Consider the following 12014-nt stretch of genomic DNA (forward strand, 5'->3'; position numbering starts at 1 on the left):
AAATGGAACTGGAATTAAAAGTACCATTTCAGTCTTTGCAGATGACACCAAGCTATGCAGTGGAATAACTTCCTTACAGGATGTCTCAAACTGACAAGCCAACCCCAATGCACTGTTTAATTGGGAAACTATTTGGCAAATGAGGTTTAATGTTGATAAATGTAAAGTTATTCTTGAGGCTAAGAATATACAACTGAGGGAATCAATGGTGGAGAAGGATTTGGGTGTTATGGTAGATCATAAGCTTAATAATGGCATGCAATGCCAAGCTGCGCTTTCCAAAGCGAGCAAAATCCTTTCTTGCTCAGAGCTCAGAGAACGGCACCCAAACTGATAAGAGGCAAGGAGGAGATCAGCTATGAGGAAAGATTAGAGGAACTGAATTTATTATCTGTTGAGAAAAGGAGATTAAGGGGGATATGATCAATATGTATAAATACATAAGTGGTCCATATAGTGAACTTGGTGTTGAGTTATTCACTTTAAGGTCAGCACAGAGGAAAAGGGGGCACTCTTTATGTCTGGAGGAAAAGAGATTTAATCTCCAAATACGGAAAGGTTTCTTCACAGTAAGAGCTGTAATAATGTGAAATAGACTCCCTCAAGAGCTGGTTCTGTCCAGCTCAGTAGATTGCTTTTAAAAGGGTCTGCAGCAGTAAAATGCACATTGTCCCACACAGATTATAGAATACAGTCCTCACACTAACTAACTCAGGCTGCCAAAAATTCATACCTTGCCCAAAGGAAAGTCAATTTAGCTTAAGACCAGTAATGGTAGGTTCTTAGTTCCAGGGAGAATCCCAGCAGTGTGACCAGAAGGAGGTCACGTGCTCCAGCAAGACTTCATAGTGCAGCAGTCCTTCCTCTGTAATCCCATATGGAAGAGAAACCAGAACCCCGAGTACTCTCCTTGTATTTATGCGACTTACAACAGGGGGCAGGACCTAACAAAGCCCAGGAAAGATCTGAGACTCAGTTAACCCCTTCCTATTCCAGGCAGCCTGAACTAACTATATACAGTAGCTACACAGTGCAAATAATCAGTGGCATCTTAAGAGCATTATAGGCCCCCGGGCAATGCAGTGCACTGGGGCCCTGCCTACACAATCACCCATGAGAATAAAAATGCAAAATATCAATATGGCTATATTTATTGGTACAGCAGTGCCAGGCTAATGACAGCTTCCAAGTTCGGCGGCTGGGTCCGGTGAACACACACACGGACGGGAGTCAGACTTGACTGTCCTGTGTATGCCTGTTCCCGTGAAGTCGGACAGGCATTCCTGCAGTTGTGGGCTCCCCCTCCACGGCCCAAGTGGCCTGACAGTAGCACAGGGCTGACAGGCGCTTGCCACCTGCTAAGTTTCGGGGCGGGATGCACACGGGAATCGGGACTAATGCTTGACTGGGGCTGGTTCACTGGGCAGGTGGGGCCCCCCGGGCAAGTGGGGCCCCCGGGCAACTGCCCAGCGTGCCCATTCGGTAAGATGGCCCTGCAAATAATACAACAGCAGCAATGGTACCCCATGAGCACCTGCTTACAAATCCATCCTGGGATGCATCTTAAAAAAAAAAAAAGGCAGAGGTGCAGAATCATATGACATCATCTTAGAAGACATTTTGTGGGAATTTTATAATTTAGGAATGTCTAGTGAGTTTGTTTTAATATACTGTATGCACTAGGAGTTTCTCTGCTACAATATCTTTATTATGGTGCTTTGACTTCATCTTAAAATCACAGCACAGAAGTGAAAGGTATCTGTGTTTTTAACTCAAAGTTGCCTTACCATAGTAACTGAGAAGCTGAATTATATTATTTGTTATCTTGTACATTTTTTAAATAACAAAAAAAAAACTCTATCCAGTAAGTTAAATCAATTATTATCACATTATTTGTCAAGAATCATATTCGCTCTGCACACTGATATTTCCAGCTTTAAAGCGAAAATCCAGGTATTACAGCCCTTTTAAAAATATGCTGGTTAAGTCCAAAAATGTGTAGCCTACCTCATGGACTTATCTACTTTATTTACTCTTTACATTTTTATGAAGCACTGGAAGTCAAGATATCAATATGCTCCTGGAGATCTGATAGGAGAGATGCACTCTGCACACAGCAGCTTCAATGTCCACCCCCTCGTCCACTGTCTATTTACAGTATACTTTGGATGGGTTTACATAATACGTCTTCCATGAGAGGAGAAGAGGGGCAGGTAGAGGGGCTGTGAACAACTCTGCACCTGCAGGATCGGAGATCCAAAGGTCCAGCATTGGAACTATAGCTATAGCTGTACGTTTTGCTCAGTAAAATGTAAGTAGTAAATAAAAGTGGCATGTCCACAAGGTGGCATACACCTCAATGAACCCCTTATAAAAGAGCACATTTTTTTTTTCTGATTTTGCCACTTTAACAATATAAAATATCCACATATGTATGGAAATGTGTATAGCCATTTTTTTCTGCTTGTACATATAATTCAGCTTCTTCAATCATAACTCTTCCACTTCTCTTTTTACTATTTCTTTGCTTGAAAAGTGAGCACTATAGGGGAAGGTAAGGGAACGAAAGATTTTATTTATCTGTTTTTGTTTAAATTACAATAATAGTTTAGAGTGCTTTATTTTAATTTATTCCCAGATTACTAAAACTATTTCATTTGTATTTATGTTTTTTGCTGCTTTCAATTTTAGAGGAAGATATGAAGATAGATGAGAAGTGTGTTGAAGCTGGTAAGGACAAAACTAGTGTAACTCACATTTTGTATAATATGCCTATATGCTTTTTACAGTACATGAGAGAGGACAGTGGGGGATATTTCCAAAAATTAGCAAATGTAGCACTCATCCCTGTAGGGGCGCTGGTTTGCTTTAGGTTTTTTTTTCCTGAATTTGTGCAACAGCAGCCAGGCACACAGCAACATCCTCTATTCTGGCTCAATGAACAGTCTAGGGGTTGCCTTTTTCCAATGTATTGCTAAATAACTTGGGTAGGGTGGAGAGCTGAGGGATACTCCTCGAACACAGAACAGCAGAGGACACTCTCCACTTTATCATTACTGCTTAGGACAGTCCTTCTAGCAATAGCCCAGAAGTAATGGACAACACTGGGGCAACCTCAGAAATGTCCCAGGCCAGGCAAGCACTAGTTTAGATGCACAAGGGATAGCAGCTGCAACAGTCACCAGGATCCTACACTCAGGTCTTTACTTATAACATTTCTCCAGTGAACTCTCCAGAGTGGATCCTCAGTGAAATCCCTTTCTCAGATTCAGGAATTCTTAGCAGAACAGGCACCCCAGCTCTGCTACAGCTGGGACCTTGATGAACACATATAGAACTGCAGCTGGGGCTGCCTAGGAACACAGCAGCCCTTCACACTGGGAACTTCTCCTCCTGGACAAGAACCAGGCTTTCTGACACCCCAGGCCATTTGTACACCTCCCAGCCAACTACTGGGACTGGCTGGGACAACATAACCATTCAAGCTGGCTGCAACAGCATAAATATTCAAGCTGCTGATTTCCTTCCTCCCAGCCTACTATATATACACTGCTCAAGAAAATTAAAGGAACACTTTGAAAACACATCGGATCTCAATAGGGAAAAACATCATAACCTATAGAGGTCTGTGTATCCCTCTATGGATATGCCTTCCCGGACCATCAATGACCCACCACCAAACTGGTCGTGCTAAACGATGTTACAGGCAGCATAACATTCTCCACGGCTTCTCCAGACCCTTTCATGTCTGTCATATGTGCTCAGGGTGAACCTGCTCTCATCTGTGTAAAGCACAGGGCGCCATTGGCGGACCTGCCAATTCTGGTGTTCAATAGCAAATGCCAATTGAGCTCCACGGTGTCAGGCAGGTAGGAAGTCGGGCCTTTAGGCCAACCTCATTCGGTCTGTTTCTGATTGTTTGGTCAGAGACATTCACACCAGTGGCCTGCATTTTGTAGGTCTCTGGCAGTGCTCATCCTGTTCCTCCTTGCACAAAGGAGAAGATACAGGTCCTGCTGATGGATTAAGGACCTTCTAATGCCCTTTCCAGCTCTTCTAGAGTAACTGCCTGTCTCCTGGAATCTCCTTCATGCTCTTGAAACTATGCTGGGAAACTCAGCAAACCTTCTGTCCTTGGCACATATTGACATATTGATGGGCCATCCTGGAGGAGTTGGACTGAATGTGCAACCTCTATAGGCTCCAGGTATCGCCTCATGCTACCAGTAGTGACACTGACCCTGTGAGTGTGAGAGAGTGTGAGAGAGAAAATGAGTGTGGAAAAAACATTTCAGTGGCCTCCACCTGTAAAACCATTCCTGTTTTGGAGGTTGTCTCATTGTTGCCCATCTAGTGCACCTGTTGTTAATTTCATTAACACCAAAGCAGCTGAAACTGATTAACAACCCCCTCCGCTACTTATCTGACCAGAACAATATCCCAGGAGTTTATTTGACTTGATAATATACTCTGATTAAAAAGTGTTCCTTTAATTTTTTTTGAGCAGTGTATATATATATATATATATATATATATATATATATATATATATATATATAGAAGGAATAATGACTGCTCCAATCATGTCATGGAAGCAACGCAATATTACTACCAGGTATTTTGTCCAGCTCCAACCAAACCCTTTATTTACACTGAACAAAATTATAAACGCAACACTTTTGCTTTTTCCCCCATTTTTCATGAGCTGAACTCAAAGATCTAAGACTTTTTCTATGCGCACAATGCAGTGCAACACATCTCCTTCGCATAGAATTGATCAGGTTGTTGATTGTGGCCTGTGGAAATGTGCACACATTGCACCTTAGCCACACCAGTGTTGGGGTAGTTACTCAAAAAATGTAACTAGTTACTAGTTACTTCTGTAAATTGTAACAAGATTACTTTACTAGTTACTGCATTTGAAATGTAACTTCACTACTTATTACTTTACTTTCCTCTTTCTTAATTGACCGTGTAGAAGAAGATACATGACACTCTTTCTGCATAGAGTTTATTGTATAAACACAGGCTTTGGGAAACATGAGAACAAAACCTGAAAAAACCAGAATAAAACATAAAGTGCAACAAAAAGTCATAAACTTCATCCCTCTCTATTCTTTGAAATAACGATTGTATCGCACGGCTTGGGTAACGCAGGAAAGCGCGTTCCTATAGCCTAGTAAAGTAGTGTAGTTACCAATATTAGTATTGTAACTAGTTACATTACTTCGTTACCAAAAAAAGTAATGTAGTTACTGTAATCAGTTACTTTGTAACTATTTACCCCCAACACTGAGCCACACTAACTGTGTGATTGAGTGAACTGGCCATCAATCAACCCGGTATAATAGGGAGCACCCTCAGACCCCCACAAAAGACATGAACATGGCATTTACAGTCGACTTTACAATTTACAATCAATCCCCCATACAGCCCAGCAATCTCCATGACCACATGCAGTCTCCCCCGGGAAGGGGGGAGAGGACAGGGTGTCTAGATCGGAAATCACCTGTGACTTGCAGACTGTCTAGCCAGAGTGATCGCTCTCTGGCTGGCCTGGCTTATTTCAATAACGTGGAGGTGGCATGAGTGTCCCTATTGTCTGTTCACTCCAGCAGTGTGCCCGGCGGGTGAAGTAACAGCTAAGTTCCAGTCACAGTGCTGTGGTGGCTGTGGCGGCGGTGGCTCTGCCTCCTTCCCTCACCTGCCCTCCACAAAGCCTGTCTGTAGCCGGCCCATGCAGGGGGAAATCCTAACAGAGCAATGCAGTCCCTAGCCTGGCTGGGAGTAGGGGGAGGTGCCGGCCAGGTGGGTGAGCGAGGTGGTCAATCTCCGGAGCCTAGAGGGGGCTGTTCAATTAGACAAATTAGGCAGCCGCGAGGCCCCTGTGAGTGGGAGGCCTAAGACGGCCGCCTAATTTGCCTAATTGAAGAGCAGCCTCTGCTGCTCCTCTTAAAGTGAGGCCTGGGTCTATTAGACCCAGCAGGACCCATGGTAGGGTCAGCCCTGACTGAAGCAGCAGTGCCTACTACCCTTCCATAGGAATTAGCCAGATATCGCACATGCATACTTACATGATAGGTCTGTACAGTGACAGCTTATTGGTTTCCTGAAAACTAACATGAAAAAACACAGCTAAATATGATATGTTAAAAAAAAAAAAAAAAAACGCATAAACATGCAGGGCAGATAAATACACATGAAAGCAGGTAAATACAAATGAGTGTTTACCTGCATTTTTATGCACACACACAGTTTGAAACTGCTCTAAAACAATTAAATAGTAATCAGATAGTGTTAGACTATGATGAGAAAATGAGCAATATTTCTAGTTAGAAGGCAGAATGATTAGAGGAACATTACACACATCTTTGAGGTTTGAAATAACAGAACTAAAAAATATGGCTAAAGAAATGTTGTTTTTGTTGCCTTGTTTAAGGGCCTATTCACACCAGGTAGGACTGTGTTGGGCAGCTTTTCCAGCGCAGTTCTACCACAAGACAGTATGCAGTACTTTTTTCAGTACAGCTTAGTGCGAGGCAATCTACCTCCTCATCTTGTGCTGAGGTCTAGAGAACTTAAAGTAAAACTGCACTGCATCCGGGCACCACAAACGCAAAACGCTATTTCATTCATTTTTAGTATTTCAACCGAACTACCCCATCCATTCAGGTCTCCATGCTTTATTTTGCTGAGAAATATTTTTGAAAAACGCCCCCTGGCAATTCTGGCTGTGGCCATCTTGAGTAAGGGCAGATGATTCATGTAGCATTTACTTCCTGGAATCAGTCTCAGGCATTGGCTGAGCTGAGAACCCTCCCTCCCCTCCTCAAGACTCCTGGGATGTATGACATCATTTGCCTCGGCATGGAAACCAGGAAGTAACTGAAGAAATGCAAAAAAAAAGTGTAAAAAAAGTAAACGTGATATACTTTCCTATGTGTTTACAAATGCTAGCAGCATAAGGATTAGCAATAGTCCATGTTGATTGAGAGAGTAAAGTTCCACTTTAATGAAACGTCACTACGTGACGTTTCAATAAAGTTTGTTTAAGGAAAAAAGTACGCGGTGCGATGTGCCAGGATCGGCACTGCTGTCATCAGCCGTAAACTTATATGTGATGATGTTACATATACCAAATGAAAAGTGAGCGTGTTACAAGTTTGAGTTGTGATATGCTGTTATGCTAATGTATTTATTTCTTTTGCATACTGCTGAATAAAACATCAGATGAGGAAACATTTGAGTCAGGTAATACTTTATATCTCACTGTTCAGATTTAGGTTTTGCGTCATATTATATTTTTGATGCAGCATTTCAATATTCAGTGCCACTTTTATTATTAAAATGAATAATAATATTATCTGTTTTATAGACCATTCACATGTCCAAGTAAAATTAGGATCTGATATATATATATTGCAGTTACATAAAATCATACAGACGATGGACCTGATGAACTAAACAGTAAGTGCCGGTTCACACTAGTGCGGCTGCGGCGATCGCATGTAATATCGGAGCGCACTGCTCCTTCATTACATGCGATCGGGTGTGCGGTGCGAATTCAGCCATACACTTTGTATGGCTAAATTCGCACTGCACCCGCAGTAAAATCGCACATGACCCTTTTTTTGAGCCGCATCAGGATCGGATCACACAGTGGTTCACACTTGTGCGATCTGATCCTGTGCGAAGTGTAAGATAGCACTGCGATATGCGATCAAACTGGGGGTGTCGTTAACACTACATTGACACCCCCAGCGTATCGCATATGGCAGTGTGAACTGCCAAGGGTGCGTTTGCGATGCGGGAACAGGCTGCGAATTCGCAGCCTTCCCACATCGCATAAGTGTGAACCGAGCCTAAAGGATTGATTTTCACCCTAGATTCTGTTTACTTCAAATAACCAGTTGGGTTCAGGTTCAATGCATGCATGCACCCTTGTGACTACCCCTAACTTTGAGTACTGTATGTGAAAATCAGTACCTCAGAAAGGTTACATGAACCCTGGGCAGGCCGTGCAGTGAAAAATATGATTAACAACCTCATTTGTATATTGGTCTATAATAATTTGTGATGCACATAGGAGTTTGCATCACAGATCAGAGATCACCATGCTCTTCTGGACATTAGATACCCATCACTGAGTGGAAAATATGACAAAGTATAGCAGTGCAATGTTAAGAAATGGAAACATAGTGCCTTGTCTTGCTCTAGACTCTAGTTTATATTGTAAATGTTGGCTTTGCATAATGGCCCCCAAATTGCGACCCACTGGCTGGATGCAGCACTTTCCTTGCATTAACTGGCCCTTGGGGCGCTATTTCTACCACTGACACCATTCATGTGGAACATTTCCTCCCACTGACACTAATGATGTGGCATTATTCCTCCCACTGATATCATTGATAGAACACTATTCCTCCCACTGACACCAGCAATGAAACACTTTTCCTGCCTCTGACACAAAGGATGGAGCATTAGTCCTCCCACACTGACATCAACAATGGGGCATAATTTCTCCCACTGACCACCATCAAAGGGCACAATTCCTCCCAATTACACCATTGATGGCGCACTATTATCTCTATATCCCACATACAGCAACAGTGGGACACTATTACTTTAACTGATACCAGTGATGGGTCACTATAACTTTCACTGACAATGTGGTGCTATTCCTCTCTCTGATTCCAAAGAGTGGGCACTATTCCTCCCACTGACACTAACAATTGGGACACTATCAGTTTTCCCCTCACTGCACTAAGGGGCAATATTCCTTCCACTGATACCAACTATGGGGCACTATTCCTTTCACTGATTCCAACTATGGGCACTATTCCTTGCACTGATTCCAACTTTGGGGCACTATTACTTCCACTGATACCAACTATGGGGCACTATTCCTTGCACTGATTCCAACTATGGGGCACTAGTCCTTGCACTGATTCACACTATGGGCCACTAGTCCTTGCACTGATTCCAACTATGAGAAAAAAGATAAAGGCACAATTTTTGTATGCTAATACCCCTCGTGGACTTAAAAATGCATACCATATAAGTATGTGTAAAAAATCCTTTTATTAAATTTACAAGCATAGTATAGATAAAAACATCAAGGAATAGAAAACGTTGTTGATTGTAATAAAAACAACAGTAACAATTATGCCCATGATAAATCATACACCAGCACTCATTGGAAAAACCAATAGTGCGTCACCACTTGGGATATTCCCTGTGGTGGCTATGAGGTGAAGTTCATGGAATCGTCTATCATGTTTCGGACTAAAAATTATTTGTTGAGTCCTTCTTCAGAGACGTACCAAATAAAGGGCTTTACATTATTTGTTCTGAGAGCATAAATATTAGCTTATTAGTGATGCATATTCATTTCAATATCATATAATATCATATCAATACCTGACGAAATATTGATATGAATATTCAAGTCCACGAGGGGTATTAGCACACAAAAATTGGGCATTTATCTTTTTTCTTGTTGTATATTTGGTGGACAAGACTTACCATATGATATATGTGCTTGTTTATTCATACCGCAACTCCCCTTATCGCTATGATTCCAACTATGGGGCACTATTCCTTGCACTGATACCAACTACGGAGCACTATTCCTTCCACTGATACCAACTAAAGGGCACTATTTATTGCACTGACACCAACAATAGGGTATTATTACCATGCCCTCCACTAACCACAGGTGCTCCCAATGTTTGCTTCCATTGACCAACAATTCTGGCATTTTGTTACTCCCACTAAGCCAGCCGGGAGTATTGTTTATTCCCACTGATGTCAGGGCATTTTCTACTCCCACTGGCCAAAGTCAGGCCACCCTGAAGTCCTATGAACTGTGAACTCACCCTTTATTTAGAAAATTTGGAGACCCCTTCTTTGCATTCAAACTTATTTATTCCAGAATCTAAAGCCCAAATGGTCATATAACTAGATCTATGAATAAATAGTTGGTGTACAATACATATTCTTGTGCTAACACTTGTCTATTTGGTTCTTTACCTTGCCAGAGGAGCTAAAAGGAGGTAAGATGAACCATTTCCAGTTTTGGGGAGATTTTTATCAAAGGTTTTTAGGTAGCCACAGGTACATAGCATACTTTAATCAAGATATAGTGCCAACATGGGGCAAAGGTGGGAGAGAACTATGGACCCAGGTCTGGTCACTGACCTGCACTATATAGTATACATATAATGTGAGTCAACCCTATAGCTCTCCAATCAGCAGGGGTGTTTCAGACCTCTGTATGGGGACCACTGCTACCATACAGAAAGCAAGGGTCCTCTTTCTGTAACGTGCTGGCAGGGGACAGAATTTTCATTCAGGCTGTGGCTGCTTTCGTAGGAAAATAAAATGCAAGACTTTGCACCTCTTTTGTTTTAATGCACCTGGAATATATGAAGAAAATTTAAACTGAACATTTAATTGAGAATTAAAGAGGAACTGAACTCTAAAAACTGTATCCAAAAAGGCAAACTGACAAAGGATCAGTAGCCATCATTATTGCTGTGGTCTCTTTGCAGTTTGCACACGATCTTTCCTCCATTACTAAATTACCACGCCTTTTAAGCATTGTGTTTCTGTGTTGAGGTGGCCATATTGTTAGAGGCAGAGTTTTACTTCCTCATGTTAGAGTCTCCAGCATGGAGAACAGTGAGTTGCACAGTACTGACATCTCCAAATCTCCTGAGACTTTCTGAAATTCAAACTGCATGTATGTGAGGCTGCGGGCACCGAAGTGCCTAGGCACACTCAACATCCCTGGAGGTACAATTAACGTATCTAATTTTCCTTATTGTTTAACAAATCTTCATTTTTGAAGTTCAGGTCCACTTTTAATAAGGAATTCATAAAAATAAATGTATGGAAATTAGTGTATGGGCTGGGTAAAAATGGCATACCATATGATGTATATTACATTAACACCATTGCTTCATTATATCATAACATTTTCCTAACTTTCGATTTTTTTACATGGCTCTCCACATTAAGAAGAGGAAGAATTTGGTGATGGGTCCGGATATGGTGTTGGTATGTATGAGACTTGCTATTATTGCAATGGAAAGGAATGTGGATAAACTATCCATAGAAAAATTACCAGCTTGAGAATACATTTCTTATAAAATACACCTAACATACATTAAGGTTCTTAAAGAAGATAAGCTTTAAAGCGTTTGTAAACTGCCAATTTAAAAAAAACAAAAAAAAAACTTCAAGGCAATGGCATAATGTGCCAGTATGCATCGCATACTAGTACATTATGAAATACCTTAGAATGAAGCCCTCCAGCACTGTAAAGTCGCTGCTGAGAGGGCTGACATGTTCTCCTGTCTGTCTTCCGGGTTCACGAGCTTTGGCTATGTGAGTGACCGGAGCCGCCATGACGTCACTCTCCTGCATGCGCACAGGAGCCACCGTTTCCGGGCACTAAAGGTCTGACAATGTAAGCCGGACCTTCAGAGAGCATCCAAGAATGACTGCTCACAATCATTCTAAAGAAGATTAAGAGCAGGAACGTAAGAGTGTTTTATTGCAGAAGAGGCGCACCATATAATAAAGAGCCTGCTTGCTCACAATGTTCTACTTTTAACTTGAATTCTCTTTTCAGCTGAGCTTGTTCTGAGACTGACCACATACAATCTTTTATGGATTTGTTATGAGACAGCATCCATAAAATAAAGAGAACTATTGATACAGTGGGTGTAGAAAATAATCCCCTCTCTTTAAAATAATCACATTTTGTTGCTTTGCGGCCTGAAATGAAGACAGACACAGTTTTTGTTTTATCCAGCTGTATTTACCCAGTGCAACTTATAACGTCTAGGTGAAAGATACAACACCAATGTAGCACCCTCCTAGGTAGGTGCTAGAGAGAGAGTATAGTATAGTATAGTATAGTATAGTATAGTATAGTATAGTATAGTATAGAATGATTGCCAGGTAAATCTATATTGTTCTCTGCCAACCAGAGAGCAGGATCTGCT

General features: G+C 41.7%; 1 protein-coding gene across 1 annotated transcript in view; it reads left to right on the top strand.

Annotated features, from left to right (window-relative positions):
• MPP4 (MAGUK p55 scaffold protein 4) overlaps nucleotides 1-12014 on the top strand; it is an 85955-nt gene that overhangs the window by 50376 nt on the left and 23565 nt on the right. The window contains exons 12-16 of the mRNA XM_082260577.1: nucleotides 2537-2554; nucleotides 2692-2730; nucleotides 7231-7251; nucleotides 10041-10055; nucleotides 11023-11061. Coding sequence (XP_082116703.1) covers nucleotides 2537-2554; nucleotides 2692-2730; nucleotides 7231-7251; nucleotides 10041-10055; nucleotides 11023-11061 — 132 coding nt within the window. The remainder of the gene's footprint in view (nucleotides 1-2536; nucleotides 2555-2691; nucleotides 2731-7230; nucleotides 7252-10040; nucleotides 10056-11022; nucleotides 11062-12014) is intronic.

Source organism: Pelophylax lessonae (assembly GCF_965119305.1).
Source record: "Pelophylax lessonae genome assembly, chromosome: 6".
NCBI classification, from domain to species: Eukaryota; Metazoa; Chordata; class Amphibia; order Anura; family Ranidae; genus Pelophylax; species Pelophylax lessonae.